Below are 18,002 nucleotides of genomic sequence, written 5' to 3' on the forward strand. Positions count from 1 at the left end.
CAGGGCAGTGTTGTCTGCTTTGGCTTCTGACTGGGATGGAGGGCCCAGCCTGGGTTGTGTGCTGGGTTATTCTCCATGCTGTGGTGCCCTAGGTTACATCCCAGAGGAACAGCCCATCCTTCCTGAGCAGACTACCTGCCCAGAGAGCTGGGCTCAGCATCCCTGGGCCTCTCCAGTGCCAGCTTGGCCTGTCTGTTCCCAGTGGATCCAGTTTAGCAGCTGCTCTGTAGGAATATTCCCATATTCCTCCCAAAATGTCATTGCCATCCATCTAGCAGCAGCACAGTTAATTTGAACAATTGCCTTTTGTTAGTTTGCTGCACTGAGGCTCCCAGGGGTTTGTGCTGGTGGCAGGGTGAAAATGCTGTTGTTTTGCCTGGCAAGGCTGATGTTTGTGGTGATACCCATCCCTTCCTCCAACTGTGCTTTGTTCCCAGGCATTTGGCCAGTCCTTCCTGCAGCCTGACATTCACCTGTTCAAGCAGAACCTCTTCTACCTGGAGACGCTGAACACGAAGCAGAAGCTCTACCACAAGGTGGGTCCTGCCTGAGCTCTCTGCATGGCAAGAGGTGGGAGCTGTCCTGGGACTGGTTTTAAACTACTTAGAAATCCAGGTCAGGGTTTGGGGCTTTATGCCACAGCCTTTGAGTGGTTGCTGTGCTCTGGGTGGTTGGAATGGAGTTACCACCCCCCTGATACTGGAACTGGGAATGGGAGAGATCCCAGCTCCAGTCAAGCAAAGCCTGGATGTGTTCTGTCCTCTGACAGTGAGGGAAAGCAGGGAACACACAGTGACAGGGAGGTTTATCTGGGGAAGTAGGAATTGGGATCATCAGTGGGACAGAGTGCCTCCAGCATTCCCACCTGGGCAGCAGCAGGTATCCCATATTCCCAAGTCACTGCTAGTGGGAGTCTCCATCTCTCTTAGGATCCATCCTCCAGGCTCTCCAATCTACCTGTTAGCTGCTGCCAGGAAGGATTACAGCAGGAATCTGGTCAGCCTGAGAAAGCAGAGCTTTCAGTTTCCCATCTGGAGTCACACTTGAAGGGCAGCTCTTCATGTTCACAGGTGCCCAGAGCAGAATTCCAGGCATCTGGCCACATTCCTTGGCTCCCAGGAGCACTGTGTAGGTCTGGAGATGGAATGGGATTTGATGCTGGTGGCTTTGCCAATGCTTAAACTTGGGTCAGAGCATGGAATCATGGAATGGTTTGATCTGGAAGGGACTGTAAAGCTAATTTAGTTTTACCCCCCTGCCATGGGCAGGGACACCTTCCACTGTCCCAGGTTGCTCCAAACCCCATCCAGCCTGGCCTTGGACACTTCCAGGGATTCAGGGGCAGCCACAGCTTCTCTGGGCAACCTGTGCCAGGGCCTGCCCACCCTCCCAGGGAACAATTCCTTCCCAATATCCCATCCAACCCTGCTCTCTGGCAGTGGGAAGCCACTGCCCCTTTGTCCCAAGTCCCTCTCCATCTGTCTTGGAGCCCCTTTAGGCTCTGGAAGGGGCTCTAAGGTCTCCATGAAGCCCCAAACCATGAGGTAAGTGGCCAAATTCAGTATTAACTTTCAAGCTGATACTAACTCAGCATTTGTAGAAAATCCATCTCAGTGCTCACCGGAGTTTGTGAACACCACCACAGCCATGGCTGCTGTGTCCTTGCTGGATTTGTTCTCCTGTGGGAGGAGTGAAGTCCCCTAACCCTGTGCCCTCTCCCTGAGCAGAAGATCTTCAGGACCACGATGCTGTTCCAGTTTGTCAACGTGCTGCTGCAGGTGCTGGTGCACAAATCCCACGACCTGCTGCAGGAGGAGATCGGCATTGCCACCTACAACATGGCCTCGGTGGACTTTGATGGCTTCTACTCTGCCTTCCTGCCCGAGTTCCTGGCCAGCTGCGACGGCGTGGACTCCAACCAGAAGAACGTGCTGGGGAGGAACTTCAAAATGGACAGGGTAAGGAGGGAGCTGCAGCAGAGCTGCATTCCCAGGCTGCACAGTTCTCCCTCTCCCATGAAGGCTGGCAGGCAGCCGACTCCAGGTTGTACCTTTTGTTCCCAAAGTTTCCATGCTCAGCAATCCCCAGCCAAGGATTTCTCCCTGCAGGTAGCAGAGCTGCCATCTCCTCCCTCAGGCTGCAGGATGTTGTGGGAGTTAGGGAATATGTTTCCTGGCGGAAGTTTTTGTCAGAGTAGGCTGACATTTTCCAGAGTGGGATGCTCAGGTCTTTGCCTAAATCTTACTCCAGCTGCTGGCCAGATGTTTGAGGGTTACAGTAAGGACAATAAGGACAACAGCAGAGTACCTGCAAAGGCTCACAATCCCTGCAAACACTTCATGTGTGGGAAAGAAAAGCTTGGAATATCATGGCAGAGCAGCAGGTTGTGGCTTCCATCTACTGAGGGCTGTCCATTGAGTGTTTCCTCTCCTGAGGGAGATGATGGGATTTGAGACCAAGGGTGAGGACAGGAATGGAACCGTGGTAGAATTGCGGAGTGTGTGACACCCAGCAAGCCTTGGCAGGAAAACAGCAAGGAATTTGTGCTGCAGCTGGCTGTGGAGCCAGGCTGGGAGGGCTGGGGGTGTCCAGCCTGGAGAAGAGAGGGATCCAGGGACACCTTAGAGCCCCTGCCAGGGCCTAAAGGGCTCCAACAGAGCTGGAGAGGGACTTGGGACAAGAGCCTGTGGTGCAAGGACAAGGGGGAATGAGTGTGAACTGAAAGAAGAGAGATTTAGATGGGATATTGGGAAGGAATTGTTCCCTGGGAGGATGGGGAGGCCCTGGCACAGGGTGCCCAGAGAAGCTGTGGCTGCCCCTGGATCCCTGGAAGTGTCCCAGGCCAGGTTGGACAGGTCTTGGAGCACCCTGGGACAGTGGAAGGTGTCCCTGCCCATGGCACGGGGTGGCACTAGTTGAGCTTTAATGTCCTTCTGTCCCAAACCAGTCTGGCATTCCATGACTACTCCTGTTGTGTGCAATTGCACGATGAGAAGTCAGTGCTGGGAGCAGAGCCTGGATCCCTGCAATGAGCTCTGCACAGAGCAGCTCTGAAACCATCTCTGCTCCAGAAACTGGAGTTCCCTGGGCTCAGACTGAGTCAGAATGGATCTGTTCATGGGTGAACACCCTCTGGCTGTTTGTCCCTCTCGGTTCTTCACTGCTCCTCACTGTCACTGTGTTTGCAGCAGCTGTTTTTGCTCCCTTGCAGGACCTGCCCTCGTTGACAGTTTGTTTCTCCCTTGCAGGACCTGCCCTCTTTCACACAGAACGTGCACAGGCTGGTGAACGACCTGCGCTATTACAGACTGTGCAACGACAGCCTGCCCCCCGGGACTGTGAAGTTATAGTGACTGCCCTGGACTGCTGCCATTCCCCAGGAACGGCTCCACGGTTCGGTTTGCCACCTCCCCTCTCCTCCCGGGCTGTGCCAGCGCTGCAGGCCGGGGGTTCTGCCCGTGCCACGCCCTGGATTCACCACGCACCACCACGGCTTCCTTTGAGTTCTCCCTCCCCGCCCCGAGGCCGCAGCTGGAGCCGGCAGGATGTGTCTTAATGCCCACCCCGGGGCATCCCGACTGTTGGGGAATCCCTCTCCCCGGGCTTTCCCTCTGCTCCCGTAGCACTTTGTTGCATCTGGAGGTGTCTGGAGAGATCATGTCCGTATCAAACACGAGGCAGAAGCGCCAAAGACCACTTCAGACATTCGTACCTTCGTGTCATTCCACCTTCCTGCCCTGCCCAGCTCTCGGAGGAGGAGTCTCCTGACGTTGGGACTGGTTTGGCACTTCTGTCACTCCCTTTGTTTTTAAATTGCCTTGAAAACGTCCCCGATGTTGGCGGGGATTTAGAGACTTTTTTTTTGGTTTTTTTTAAACGTTTTCTCATCATTCCATTGTGATACTAAAACAACATGCTTAATGGGAATAAAGTGCTTACTTTGTTGTTTTAAATAACTTGGGGCTGGGTTAGTTTCCCTCTAGGTCATTCTGTGAATGAACACACTTTGTGATCCACAGCTTTTCCCAGGATGGGGAATGAGAAGCAGCATCCTGTCAAGGCTCCCAACAAGTCCAGCAGCTTCTGAAAGGTGCAGATCAGTGGTGGCTTCTTCCTCCACTGTCTCCTCACTGTTTTCCTCCTGTGTTTTCTGTCACAAGTTGTGGTGATCCATTCATTCCCTTCAGCTGTCTGAATCGATCATGAAGTGCCTGCAGGAAGAAATCCCACATTCCCAGTGAGCCTGGAGCTGAAGTTCACCCACTGGCCAAGGACCCAACAGTGCTGTCTGGTAGAATTCCAGACACCAGTCAGGCAGGACAAGATTGTGTGGGGCTTGTGGATCTCTGAATGTGCAGCTGGGAAGAATTTTTTTCCCCTGAAGTCTCTGGTCAGGAAGCAGCATTAAATCAGTCTTAATTTTTAAATTAAATTGATGCTACTGGAGAGGAACTTCTCACAAGGGCATGGAGTCACAGAACAAGGGATAGTGGCCTTAAGCTGAATGAGGGCAGGGATAGATGGGATATTGGGAAGGAATTCTTCCCTGTGAGGGTGGGCAGGCCCTGGCACAGGGTGCCCAGAGAAGCTGTGGCTGCCCCTGGATCCCTGCAAGTGTCCAAGGCCAGGCTGGACAGGGCTTGGAGCAGCCTGGGACAATAGAAAGTGTCACTGCCAGTGGCAGGGGGTGGGTTGGGATGGGCTTTAAGGTCCTTCCAACCCAAACCATTCCATGATTCTGTAAAATCAGTCTGAATTCCCTGTGGTTCAGTGGGCAGCTGCAATGGTGGGAGCAGCACTAGTCACTGGGAAGGGAGCACACCTGGAGATGTCCTAGGAATGTCTGGAGACATGTCTGGGGATGTGACACCTGGGAGGTGTCAGGGAGCTGCAGTGTGGCAGCACTCACTCCATGGTTCCTCTGGTTCAGTTTTGTTGACAAATCCTCTTACCTGTGCATGTTCTGTTGGGAGATGACAGATGCCATTTGGATAACCTGTGCAAGGGCCCTGCAGCCAGGCTGAACTTGCACCAGCTGGATGTTTGGCCTCCCTGCCCTGAAGCAGAGTCCAAATGCCCAGGATGTGCCTCACCTGGTCCAGCCCATGGAGGTGAGGGCTGAGCTGCCTCCAGAGGGAGGAGGGGGAGAAGGTGGATGATGATCTGTTCCCAGCTTTCCCAAGCTCCCTGCCAGCCACACCTGAATAATGCTAGGAATAATTCAGTGCCACTGTCTCAATGTTAAACTTGGAGTCCTTGTTCCTGCTGCTACTTGGGTGTATGAACACACCCCTGGCCCTCCTCCTGAGCTGCTCCTGGGCACTCAGCAGCTCTGCCCCGCTCTGAGCTGCACTGGGTAACACTGGAAGCTGGCTGACTCCCTTGGGAGCTGGGCCAAAGAGATTTCATCCCAGCACACCTCTCCAGGCTCGTGTTGCTTCTATTTCTTGGTTTGACAGAGGGTGAAAGTACAAGTTTTTCCCTTGGTCAATGCCAGCAGCTGCCAGGTGGCCAAAACCCAGGCTCCAGCCTGTCAGCCCTTGTCCTAAACCCTCTTTCCCCTTTGCCACCCAACTGTCCCATCCCCCCTGGCCTGGCAGACCCTGCAAAGGGTCCTTTCCCCACCCCCGGCCCCTTTTTTGGGGCAAAAGTTCTCTTTTCCACAACCTGTTAGATCCATGTGCTCATGGGAAGCCACTGAGCTGTGCTTCATGGGAAGCTCACTGTGCTGAGCACAGCAGGTGCCCAGAAGCCCACAGCTCTGGCAGGGGCTCTGGTCCCCCACTCCCTGTGCCTTGGGGAGGCAAGGAGGAAGCAAGGAGGAAACAAAGAGATTGGGATCAGTCCCAGCCCTCACAGCCTGTTATTTGCTGAGTGTGCATCCAGGACACTCCTCAGACCTTCAGAACAGCACCGATTTGGGAAAAAGGCTCAAAGCAACCAGGCTTTTCCATGAACTTGTCAACCTGCTCTCCCATGAGGAATCGCTGGAGTTTGGGATGCATGGGAAGCTCAGTAAAGAAGGATTTCCCAGCCTGGGGGCTGGGATGAGGCTTGGAGAAGTGCTCAGAGAGGCTCCCACCTGGGCACTTCTTCTGTCCCCAGGGTCTTGCACCACTTCCTCTGCACCCACTGCCCTTACAGGGCAGCTCTGTGTCCCACATGGAGGACACTGCCCTGGCTGCTCCCCCCTGTGCCACTTCCCAGGCCTGGGGGATCCCTTGTGCCCCAGCTCAGCCTGGCATAGGCTAACCGGGGCTCTCTGCGCCTAGCAAATCGAGGGCAAAGCACGAGGCCGCTTTGGCTCCTGGCAGGGTCTGGCTGCCGGCGGGATGGGTGTGGGCTGTGCTCCCAGCCGGCAGGGCTTGTGAATCCAGACCGGGATGTTCTGTATCCGGACGCTCCGTGCTGGGATGCTCGGGAGGGGGAGGATGCTCTGTCCCAGGATATCCCGAGCAGGCGCTGCCCCGGCGGCTGCTTTAAGGGGAGGGACGGAAGCCTGACCCGTCCCTGGGCTCGGCCGAACCCTTAAAGCCTCCGCCGACCGGCCGAGCGCGGGTCCGAGCCGCCGGGGCCGCCATGGGCTCGCTGGGGCGCTGCCTGGCCCGGAGCCTCCCGCGGGGGCAGCCGGGCCTGAGCCCCCCCGGGCCCCGCTGCTACGGCTCCGGTGAGACACGACCCGGTCCCCGTTCCTGTCTTCTCCTGGGCACCCGGTCCCCACCCCTGCCCTGCTCCAGAGGACCCGGTTCGCATCCCTGGGGGCCTTCAGCCCCTTCCCCGTCCTGCATCCTGGGGACCCTTTCCTCATCCCTGTGCTCCCCCTGGGGACTCTGTCCATATCCCCACCCTGTCCCCATTCCCCTTCCCGTCCTGTCCCCATGGTGCCCGGTGCGCCATCCCCTCCTGGTCCCTCCATCCCGGCCAGATGGTGATCCACGGACTCCTTCACCCCTTTGTGGGGCGAGTCGGTGCCAGGGCCTGCTGTCCCCAGCCTCGTGTGCCGGGATGGGACAGAGCTGGTGCTCCCTGAATGTCCCAAGGGGTTTCGTGTCCCCAGTTTCGTGAGGCAGGGACCCCTGTGTTGTCCTGGGGGTACAGGGCAGGATCCTGGCACAGCCGAGCCACCTTCAGCAGTGCCTAGGGAAGCGGCTGGGCTCATGGGATCTTTTATCCGGCTGTGTCCCTGCCAGCACTGTGGCCACCGCTGTGGCAGCCCGGGACGGGTCCCCGAAGCCTGGGAGTGGCAGTGAAGCGGAACGGTTTGGTGTCCTCTGTCCCTTCTCCTCCTTCCTGTCCCTTCTGTCCCTGCAGCGGACGGGATGCGCTGTCCCTTGGGGGACTTCTATCCCCTCCCGCAGCGCAGCTGTGGCAGGGCCAGCGGCGGGGGGAGACCCTGCTGTCCCATGGATGCCAGCGGTGCCGGACCCTGCCAGCCCATGGCGCTCGACTGTCCCCTCCACCAACGGAGGGTGTGACCAGGGACCCTCCGGGCAGGGGAAGGACCCGGGGCCTGGCAGGAGGTGGCAGCCGTAGCTCGGCCCCGGGACACGGCAGAGACAGCGCGGGCTTAAAGGCTATTTCCTGGCCCTGGACATGTCCCCAGGGACCCCGGCAGCCTGAGAGGCACAGCTAGTCCAGAAGACACAGCCTCGGGATGGAGTGGGGACAGGGAAGGGGACGGGTTCCCATCGGCAGCCGCCGGCGCCGAGCGCAACCCGCGGTTCTGAGGGGACAGTTTGGGGTCCTGCCGGTGTCTGGCGGGGTTCTGTGTCCCGCGCTGGTGGCTCTCTCCCGCGCTGGTTGCTCTGTCCCGCGCTGGTGGCACTGACCCGCGCTGGTGGCACTGACCCGCGCTGGTGGCTCTGTCCCGCGCTCCCCCGCAGTCCCCCCGGACCTGCAGGAGAAGACGCTGCTGGTGGCCAAGCCGGACGCGGTGCAGCGGCGGCTGCTCGGGGACATCATCCAGCGCTTCGAGCGCCGCGGCTTCAAACTGGTGGCCATGAAGCTGCTGCAGGTACCCGATCCCGGCAGGGAACGCTGCTCCAGGCCTGGCACGGGGGTGCCGGGACGGGTGTGGCCGGTGGCACTGCCCGGGTGTCACTGTCATCACCGCTGCCCCAGGCGGACCGGAGGCTCGTGGAGCGGCATTACGAGCAGCTGCGACAAAAGCCCTTCTACCCCGCGCTCGTCGCCTATATGACCTCGGGGCCGGTGGTGGCCATGGTGAGGGGACAGCACGGGGTCCCGGGGGTACCGGGGGCGCGGGGGCTCAGCTGTCCCTGTCCCGCAGGTGTGGGAGGGCTACAACGTGGTGCGGAGCACGCGGGCCATGGTTGGGGACAGCAGCGCCGTGGGGACCATCCGAGGGGACCTCAGCGTGCACATCACCAGGTAGGGCCGCGGCGGGGGCGGGACCCCACGGCGTGGCACTGTCCCCATCCCTGTCCCCTCACAGGAACGTGGTCCATGCCAGTGACTCCGTGGAGATGGCCCAGCGGGAGATCGGCTTCTGGTTCCAGCGGGACGAGCTGGTGGCCTGGGAGAGCAGGGACCGGGACAACATCTACGGGCTCTAGGGACGGACCCCGGCCTGGGAGGACCCCCGCGCCCCAATAAACCCCGTGCCTCCAGCTCTGATTCTGCTCTCCTCCCTTGGATGTCACCAGCAAGTGCTGGGGACTCTGGGAGGCACTGGGATGGTACTGGGAAGCTCTGGGTGACACTGGGATGTCACTGTGAAATGCTGGACTGTCCCTGAGGGGCACTGGGGTGGTACTGGGGAGCACTGGGATGTCCCTGCAGAGGCACTGAGTAGCTCTGGGAGTCACTGGGAGGCTGGGATGGCTCTGGGAAGCTCTGGGATTCGTTGAGGTAACACCAGAGGGCACTGGGGTGTTGCAGGAGAGCTCTGGGAGGCACAGGGTGATCCATGGAGGGCACTGGAATGTCCCTGGACAGCACTGGGGTGGTACTGGGGAGCTCAAGGAGACACTGGGCTCTCCCTGGGGTGTACTGGGGCTGTATTGGGAAGCGCTGGGATGTCACTGGTCCATCCGTGGAAGGTACTGGTTAGTACTGGGAAGCTTTTTGGGGCACTGGGATGCTCATGGATGGCACTGGGTTTATTCTGGGATGTCCCTGGGAGAATCTGGGAAGCTCTGGGTGTCCATGGACTGTTCCTGGGGGGCACTGGATCGGTACTGGGAAGTTCTGTGACAAACTGGGATAGTACTGGGAAGCTCTGGGCTGAACTGGACTGTCTCTAGGAGCACTGAGGCAGTACTGGGAAGCTCGGGAAGGCACTGGGATGTCCCCGGGAACACTGGAGCAGTACTGGGAGGCTCTGCGAAGCACTGGGCTGTGCCTGGGGGGCTGCAGGAGCCTCTGCAGGTCACTGGAAGAGCGGGTGGGGGGTCTGGGCTGTAGAAATGGGGACTCCGTGGGACACTGGGAACCACTGGGACACCACTGGGTGGCACTGGGACACCACCGAGAGGTACTGGGATGCCATTGTGAAGCACTGAGACACCACTGGGTGGCACTGGGAGGCACAGGGACACTAGGAAAAGCACTGGGATAGCACTGTGAAGCACTGGGACAACACAGGGAGCACTGGGGAGGCGCACTGGGGAGCACTGGGACCGCACTGGGATCATGGGGACAGCAGGGATATCATCGGGACAGCACTGAGACAGTACAGAGACAGCACAGGGACAGCAGTGTCACTGGGAGCACTGGGGCAGCACTGAGATATCCCTGCGATATCCCTGGGAGCACTGGGGTGTCATTGGAATGTCACTGGGAGCACTGGGATATTACTGGGAGCACTGAGATGTCGCTGGGATGTCGCTGGGATGTCGCTGGGATATCACTGGGATAGCACTGGGAGCACTGGGATGTCGCTGGGATGTCGCTGGGATATCACTGGGATAGCACTGGGAGCACTGGGATGTCGCTGGGATGTCGCTGGGATGTCGCTGGGATATCACTGGGATAGCACTGGGAGCACTGGGATGTCGCTGGGATGTCGCTGGGGTGTCACCGGACAGTACCGGTCGCTCCGCGCTCCCCGGACGCTGCAGTTCCCGCGGTGGCCGCTCGGTGTCGCTGTGTCCCGGAGCGCCCCCGTTGCCAGGCGACAGCGGCGCCGCCCGCGCAGGCGCAGTGCGCAGTTCCCGCCTCCCCGCCATGGCCGAGGCCGCCATGGCCGCGCCGGTGCCGCCGGACGAGGACGGGGACGAGTGTCTGCCGCAGTACCGCCACCTGCTCAGCCCCGACCTGCTCGCGTGAGTCCCGGGGCTCCGGGGGGCCCGCCGGGACCGCCTCCCCGGGGCCCTGCTCTGACCGTGCCTCTGTCCCCGCAGGGGCCAGGTGGCTTTCATCACCGGCGGCGGCTCCGGCATCGGCTTCCGCATCGCCGAGATCTTCATGAGGTGCGGGAGCCCCGCGGCCGGACGGCCCCCTCCTTCCCTCTCGCCCTCCCTTCTTCTCTTCCCCCCTCTTTCCCTCCTTTCCCTTCTTTTCCCGCACTTTCCTTGTCTTCACCCCCCTTCTCTTCTCTTTCCCACCTTCCCATCCCTTTCCCCGCTGTGCTCCCAGGCCCTTGAAGAGCCGGCATGTGAAGCCGGGGGCGGCAGAGCCCTCAGGGAGGCTCCAGGGGCTGCGGGTGTTGGAACAGGGCCGCCCTGGCCCAGCCCGGGGCAGAGCTCTGGCTTTCCCCCTCCGCGTCCTGCGGCCTTGGAGCAGCAAATTCCTGCGAGGAGCACCCGAACTCCTGGTGATCCCGAGGTGCCGGTGAGGAGCCCGGCCCTTCTCACCTGCCCCTTCCCCGCAGGCACGGCTGCCGGACCGTCATTGCCAGCAGGAACCTGCAGCGGGTGTCGGAGGTGAGTCCTGCAGCGAGTGTCGGGGGAGCTGCGAGCCCCGGCAGTCGTTCTGCTCTCTCCCGGTGGAACTGGGAGCCTCGGGAGCAGTGCACCAGGAGGAATAGCTTCCCAGTGCCACCCAGCCCGCCAGCCCTGGGCACTCCAGCGGTGCTGGGCAGAGTGGGTGCAGGTTTGAGGGGCTGCACCCACTGCACCTCTAGTACAGCTCAATTAACCTGAACTCTGCTTTGGGGGGCTGTTCCACAGTCATGGTGGCTTTTTGTGGGTGAGACGGACAGAAATGGGCTGTGGAGGAGGTTTGTGAGGAGGGCAGAGCCCCAGGTTGGATTTAAACGTTGGCTTGGAGTAGGACCAGACCCCAGGGGTTGTGTGGGTTGCCTCAGTGATCCTGTGTTTTGGGGCAGAGGGGAGGGTGCAGGTGTGGTTGGCTGTGGTTTCACATTGCCCCATGCTCAGATGCCAGAAGAAGCTGCAAAGCTCAGCAGGTTTTTAGACCTCAGGGTCCAGAGTCTTCTGAGGTCACAGAATCTGCAGTCCGGGGCCCCTGCTGCTTGTGTACCCATGTGTTATTGGGGTTCAAAACCTTTCACAGAGCCCAAAGCAGAGCTTGGAGCATCTCTGGGTGTTGTATGGAGTTGCTGCTGAGCTTGTGTGTCCCCTGTGCTTAATTTGCTGGGGAAAACTACTCTTAATGAGCCCCAGGGGTGGCCTGTGACAAACCCTGAGCCACAGAGCTGGCTTGTCTCACAGCCTCACACCTGGCTGCTCTGCCTTTGCCCTTTTGCCCACTCACTTTTTGGATCTAAAGGTTAATTATGCCTGGGCTCATGCCAAAAATGCCTTGCTGGGGTCCAACCTTTGCACTTGCCCTGCAGAGATGTTGCCTGAGATGTGCTGTGTCCACGGCAGCCCACGCAGGTAAGTGGGCTTAGCCAGCTGTGGCCTCAGGGCCAGCCCAGCATCCAGTCTGGCTGGGATACAACATGCAGAAGCTTTCCCTGGCTACCCCAGGGCTACCAGGGTGCTGCCAGGCTGGAGCTGGCCGTGTTTAGGCAGGTCCCTCTCCTGCCTACACTGTTTGCTCTGTGCTGACAAGGATGTGGCTCCTGCCTGACTTTGTGCTCACCTGATGCAAGCCTGAGTCCAGCTCCTGCTGAAGGAGTGAGTCACAGAAAGAGCCTCAGGTCTCTTTTTGGTCTTGCAGGCCTCAAAAAAGCTGGTGGCAGCCACAGGGCAGCAGTGCCTGCCTCTGTGCATCGATGTCCGGCAGCCCCAGACCATCGTGGCAGCTGTGGATGAGGCACTGAAGGAGTTCAAGAGGATTGACATCCTCATTAATGGTGAGGATGGAGAGGGCAGGGGGAGGATTTGGGCTCACTGCTGGGAAGGGCATTTCCAATCCCTGGGAGCACAGAGGAAGTAGAGATCTATTTGTGATACAGGGCCATGTCTGTTTGCCTGGGTGGAGCATCCTGGCTCCCCAGTGCTGGCCATGCTGCTGGGCACCCAGAGCCAGCAGTTTATCCCTACTCAGGGCTGTCCCCATGTGTTCTCTAGTGTACAGACATTATCCCTCAGCTCCCTGTCTCGGAAGTGCCCTGACCCTGCTGGATCTCTCCCAGCCCTGTCCTGACTGTTGCTCTGTCCTGACAGGTGCTGCGGGGAACTTCCTGTGCCCAGCCAGTGCCCTGTCCTTCAACGCCTTCAAGACAGTGATAGACATCGACACCATGGGCACCTTCAACACCTCCAAAGTCCTCTTTGAGAAGTATTTCCGGGTAAGTGGCACAGAGCCAGGGGACTCTGAGGAGTGTCAACCACACTGTGCTCCTGGGGAGTTCAGGGAAGTGTGGAGGGCACAAGGGAGTGCAGCACTCAGGGCCTCCCTGCACGGATCCACTCTGTTCCCTTCCAAGGATCCCAGCCCTGAACTGGGGATCCTTCCTGTCCCTTGCCCAGGGGCTTTGGGCTGTTGCAGCACCTGTCCATGCCCTGCCACCTGGAGAAGCTGTGATCTGCTGCTCCTTTTCCAGCTCTGCTGATTTCCCTTGGCCTTTCCTTGTTCCCTGCATGTCCCACCTCTCTGGCAGGGCCCCGCTGGCTGCGCCAGCTCAGGTTGGGTGGGCAGAGCTGCCCCAGTGCTGGCTTGGCAGTGCCCATGGGTGACTGTCCCTCCTAGCCCAGCCCTCCTGTCCCTCACAGCCCTGGGTGACCCTTTGTGCTGTTCCCTGCCTAACTCCAGCTCTCCTTTCCTTCCCCAGGACCACGGCGGGGTCATCGTTAACATCACGGCGACCCTGAGCTACCGAGGACAAGCCCTGCAGGTGCACGCTGGGGCTGCCAAGGCTGCCATAGGTACCTCAACACTCTCTGCTGGGGCTCTGAGCCATGTGGGGCCAGGAAAGAAGGCAGCTCTTCCCAAATACTGGGATGGGAAGATGTCTTGGGGAGGGGCAAGCATGAATCATTTCTGTATGCCTGGGTTTGGGATGAGGTTCTTCTCCCCCACAGGGCCCTTTTCTCTCAGCCAGAGCTTCTGTGGCTTTCTCCCTCCCAAGCAAAGTTGCTGGAATGGCTGTGCTCTCTGTTTCTCACTGCTGTTGTAATCCCTCCGCAGATGCCATGACGCGTCACCTTGCTGTGGAGTGGGGACCCAACAACATCCGTGTCAACAGCCTGGCCCCTGGCCCCATCACGGGCACTGAGGGCTTCCGGCGCCTGGGTGAGGCAACCTGGGCTCCTGGCCCTGCCTGTGGCGCTGCCCTGCTGGCATCCCCTGGGAGGGCACCGGGAGGGACCCTCAGTGCCACACAGCTCATGGGGCATTGCTGCTGGGCATAGCTGTGCTGTGGCTCAGCTGGCATCTCTCTGTGGAAACAGCCCTTCCTGCACCCCTGGTACCTCCCCGGGCACTGGTCTGGCAGTTTTTGGGCTCTCTGATGCCATGATGGAATGTGTTGCCCCAAAACTCAGCACTGCCTGATGGGTTGGCTCTTGTAGTCACTCAGAAGAGTGCTGGTGCAACCCCACAGGATGGGAAAGACATGGAGGTCTTAAAATGGGTCCAGAAGAGGCCTCAGAGATGCTGGAGGGACAGGAGCCCCTCTGCTCTGGAGCCAGGCTGGCAGAGCTGGGGCTGTTCACCTGGAGAAGAGAAGCTCCAGGGAGACCTCAGAGCCCCTGCCAGTGCCTAAAGGGGCTCCAGGAGAGCTGGAGAGGGACTTGGGACAAGGGATGGAGGGACAGGACACAGGGAATGGCTTCCCACTGCCAGAGGGCAGGGATAGATGGAATGTTGAGAAGAAATTGTTCCCTGTGAGGGTGAGGAGGCCCTGGCACAGGGTGCCCAGAGAAGCTGTGGCTGCCCCTGGATCCCTGGCAGTGTCCAAGGCCAGGTTGGAAGGGCTTGGAGCAACCTGGGCTAGTGGAAGGTGTCCCTGCCCATGGCAGGGGATGATATGAGCTTTCAGGTCCCTTCCAACCCAAACCATTGCATGATTCCATCTAAAGCTCTCTGAGGTTCTAAAACTCTCTGAGGTCCTACCTGGAGCTCACTTGTCAGTACAAAATCCCTGCTGGGCTTGAGCTCCTGTCCATTACATCTCAGGATTTTATCCCAGGGCTGTCAGGAAATCATCCCAGTTCCCTGGAGCACTCAGCCAGCCCCATGAGCAGTGCTGCAGTGCCCAGCAGGCTGTGATGGTGAGCAGTGCTCCTGTGGTCCAGACTGACTCTTTCCTACCCCTTCTAGGTGGGAAGTTTGCCGAGAAATCCAACCATTTCTCCGTGATCCCGCTGCAGCGCGCGGGGAACAAGACGGAGATTGCGCACAGCACCTTGTACCTGGCCAGCCCCCTGTCCTCTTACGTCACTGGCACCACCCTGGTCGTGGATGGGGGAAGCTGGCTCACCTCCCCCAACAGCTTCTCTGCCTTGCTGGGTATTGCCTCCTCCTCTGCTAAACTCTAGGTGACTGCATTTCCCCCTCGTGGGATCAAAGCAGGGCTCCTCAGGGAAAGGCTGCTTTTCTCTGGGGCACAGGTCCAGTGAGGAGCAGCTGGGGGGCTCAGCGTGGTGAAGGGGAGGCTCAGGGGGAACCTTCTCACTCTCCACAACTCCCTGACAGGAGGGGACAGCCAGGGGTGGGTCAGGCTCTGCTCCCAGGGAACAAAAGACAGGAGGAGAGGGAACAGCCTCAAGTTTTGCCAGGGGAGGTTTAGGTTGGATATTGGGAACACTTCTTCACGGAAAGGGTGGTCAGGCCCTGACACAGCTGCCCAGAGCAGTGGTGGGATCACTATCCCTGGGGGGATTTGAAAGCCATGTCAATGTGGCACTTGGGGACCTCTTTTAGTGGTGGCCTTGGCAGTGCTGGGGGAAACAGTTGGACTTGATGTTCTTAGAGGGCTTTTCCAACCTAAATGATTCCATGATTCTCTAGGGGCATGGCAGTGGGTGCAGCGTTCTCATGGACAGTCCTAGGGATGACTTGGGAAGTAAGGAGAACTTGCTGGATTTTCCCTTTGAGCCTGGGCTGTGACATGGTGTCTCTTGCATGGTTGTCCAGACACCTCTGAGTGTCCCTCAAACCAAGATGCTGCCCATTTTCTGTGCCCCAGCAGCAGGATTGGGCACAGAGAATCCCAGAGCATCTTCCTTACCTGAATTCCTGCAGCCTGGCAGGGGAAGGAGTCTCCTTCCTTCCTCTCTTCCCTGTGTGTGTCCCATCTGGCAGCTTCCATGAGCTGGGCAGGCCCCAGCAGGGCTCTGTCCCCACCTCCACCCTCTCTTGCAGATGTCTGGGCTGCAGGAGCAAACCAACCCCACTGATGGACATCCTGGGACTGACCGATGGACAGATGTGACCTGGGACACCGCAGGGGGGACATCTCCCAGAGCCAGTGCCCACAGCCACAGCCTGTCCTTGGCCACTGGTGGTGGTGGTGGCACTGCCATCTCATGCCTGCCTGGGGGCTGAGCTCTGGGGGTGCTGGGTGGGGAAGGAGCCCAGCCCCATCCTGTGCCATTGCTGCCTTCTGAGCTGCCGTGGGTGCAGGGACAGTGCACAGGGCTGGCATGGTCACTGTCCCTTTGTGACTCTCTCCAAGCCACTCTCCTGGCCTTTCCCAAGCTCCAAGAAGTGACATCCATGGATATCCATCCTCTTCCTCCCATCTCCCCCATCTCAGCCTGAGAACTGCCCAAGACCTCCAGCAGCAGCTCCTTTGTGAGAGGGGGAGCAGCTCAGCCCACCTGGGGTTGAGGTCACCCAGCATGGTGGGCCCAGCTGTGCCTTAGCAGCTCTTGGAGGGGAAATCCTGGCAGGGGGATGTGGCCTTGTCCCCTGAGGAGTCCTGGCTGGGACAGTGGGCCCAGGAGGCTGGCATGGATGCAGCTGGGATGCCTCAGGATCAGAGGTGGTGTGAGGGTGGATCCCCCCCAGTCTGGCTCTGCACCGCAGCGTTGTAGGTGTCCAGTGGTCTGTCCACACCCATCTGTCTGTCACATTACTGTTACTCTGTCACCTTCCAGACACTCAAGCTGAGGGTAAATGAAGGGCTAGAACTGGGATCCAGTCCTTTCCTGCTGCTGGGCTGCAGGAGCCACACCAGGGCTGCACGGATGGCACTGCTGGAGCCAGCCCTGTCCCTGGTGCCACAGCCCCAGGGGACATGCTGCTCGTGTGCACCTCGTGCTGCTGCTGGCAGATTTTAGGCTCACCCTGAACTCCATGAAGCTTGTTCTCCCACTTCATTTTATCTCCTACTTGATTGTAGACTTGCCAGGTTTTGCTCCTTCCTCCAGGCCACGAATAAAGAACTTGCACCCTGAGCAGTGATGCTTCTCTCTGCTGTAGGGACACCAGTGCCCTGCCTAGCTGACTGCTCCTGGAGGTACAAACTGGGCCCTGAGAGGGAAGAACCATTGCTCCCACAGGCAGAGCCTTGTGTGGCTGCAGTTCTTGGCACTGTGGTGCCCCAGTGCTCCAGGTCAGGGGCTTGGGGACCCGCCCCCTCCTCAGCTCTGGTGGCTCTGGGAAGGTGGTTCCAGCAGCAGAGTTGAAGGGGAGGTGCTGGAGGATTTGCTGAGACTCAGCCCTTCAGAAGGATGGGGATGCAGTGCTTGGGCTGGGATCTGGGCAGTGTCCTTTGCCCAGGTTCCTGGGATTTGGCTCCAGCCACACTATTCCTCTTCCTGGGTAACAGGATGTATTTTCTCCTGGAGAAGGAACTCGTGTGATGGGTGTTGATCCTCACTGCCCAGCTGCAGCATTGTCTGTGTCTGTTCTGGGAGGCTCTATGTTTTGTTTAACCATGACCAGGTGACTTGGGCACTGTGGGGGCTGTCCTGGCTCCGTGGCCACCACAGGAAGGGGGACTGAGTTTGGTCATGTGCCTCCAGCAGTGGGGGAAGGACAGAGCTCTGAGCCCAGCTCTGGCATGGCCTGGAGCTGCAGGAACCCATCGAGGGCTGTGGAGCTGCCCCACTCTAAGGGGCAGCTTGTCCCCTGCCAGCTCTGTCCAAGCAGGAACCCTGGCTGCTTGAGCTGTCTGGAAGCTGGGAATCTTGCCCAGGGGATTTTGCAGGGAATGGATTAGGCAGGTGTCACCCAGGGAGAGCAGCTGGTGCAGCTGTGTGTGCTTCCCCGTGTGGGACTGACAAAGGAGCCACCTCCTGCCGTGCTCACCTTTCGGAATGGCTGTGATGAGGAAAAGGATTTGGAGTGGAGGTTTCCATCCTTCCCAGCGCTGGACTGACTGGGTGACATCTTCTCCAGGGATGCTGCTGAACTCTGGCTCTCGGAGAGGAACACATTGTGGCCCAGCCAGGCTCATCCTGAGATGTCACACACACCCATGGGCCTGGGCAGGGTCACTGGGGCTAGGGAGGCTCTTGCTCATCACGTTTGCTGCTAATTATACCCAGGGGCTGTAATTCCACCCGCTCGGCCAGCTCATGGGTGTGTTAGCGGGGTCATGCCGGGGTTCCAGCAGAAACTGCCGGTGCACCGAGCCTGCAGGCTGTGAGCCCTAAACACGGGCATTAATGAATTCATGTGGTCCCGGGTGTGTCCCGGTGCACAGTTTATCTCCCCAGATGGGTATGGGGTCATGG

At 59.2% G+C, this 18,002-nt stretch overlaps 3 protein-coding genes across 7 annotated transcripts in view; all 3 read left to right on the top strand.

The window, feature by feature from the left end:
* XPO6 (exportin 6) overlaps positions 1-3,956 on the top strand; it is a 55,959-nt gene extending 52,003 nt beyond the window's left edge. Inside the window, exons 22-24 of one of the 2 annotated variants that reach the window (XM_085075094.1) lie at positions 438-536; positions 1,728-1,958; positions 3,212-3,956. In XM_085075094.1, coding sequence (XP_084931220.1) covers positions 438-536; positions 1,728-1,958; positions 3,212-3,556 — 675 coding nt within the window. In that variant the 3' untranslated portion in view covers positions 3,557-3,956. The remainder of the gene's footprint in view (positions 1-437; positions 537-1,727; positions 1,959-3,211) is intronic. The other variant, XM_085075095.1, reaches the window with a different exon arrangement.
* Positions 3,957-6,520: 2,564 nt separating this feature from the next.
* Positions 6,521-8,630, top strand: LOC146430934 (nucleoside diphosphate kinase D, mitochondrial-like). 3 transcript variants are annotated; one of them, XM_085075098.1, is made up of 5 exons: positions 6,521-6,667; positions 7,884-8,014; positions 8,122-8,223; positions 8,291-8,391; positions 8,456-8,630. In XM_085075098.1, the coding sequence occupies exons 1-5, from the start codon at positions 6,580-6,582 to the stop codon at positions 8,574-8,576; spliced, it is 543 nt and encodes a 180-aa protein (XP_084931224.1). In that variant the 5' UTR covers positions 6,521-6,579; the 3' UTR covers positions 8,577-8,630. The 3 variants fall into 3 exon arrangements, with proteins under 3 accessions (XP_084931224.1, XP_084931225.1, XP_084931226.1); XM_085075099.1 differs by having other exon boundaries at positions 8,474-8,630; XM_085075100.1 differs by lacking the exon at positions 8,122-8,223.
* A 1,516-nt stretch (positions 8,631-10,146) lies between these two features.
* On the top strand, positions 10,147-16,718 carry DECR2 (2,4-dienoyl-CoA reductase 2). 2 transcript variants are annotated; one of them, XM_085075097.1, is made up of 9 exons: positions 10,147-10,286; positions 10,365-10,433; positions 10,835-10,886; positions 12,091-12,226; positions 12,540-12,664; positions 13,148-13,241; positions 13,504-13,608; positions 14,638-14,855; positions 15,682-16,718. In XM_085075097.1, exons 1-8 carry the CDS (start codon positions 10,189-10,191, stop codon positions 14,853-14,855), a joined length of 897 nt encoding a protein of 298 aa, XP_084931223.1. In that variant the 5' UTR covers positions 10,147-10,188; the 3' UTR covers positions 15,682-16,718. The 2 variants fall into 2 exon arrangements, with proteins under 2 accessions (XP_084931223.1, XP_084931222.1); XM_085075096.1 differs by having other exon boundaries at positions 14,638-14,826.
* Positions 16,719-18,002: the final 1,284 nt, after the last annotated feature.

The sequence above is a fragment of the Lichenostomus cassidix genome, chromosome 14, assembly GCF_008360975.1.
Source record: "Lichenostomus cassidix isolate B80296 chromosome 14, HeHo_3.0, whole genome shotgun sequence".
Lineage (NCBI taxonomy): Eukaryota > Metazoa > Chordata > Aves > Passeriformes > Meliphagidae > Lichenostomus > Lichenostomus cassidix.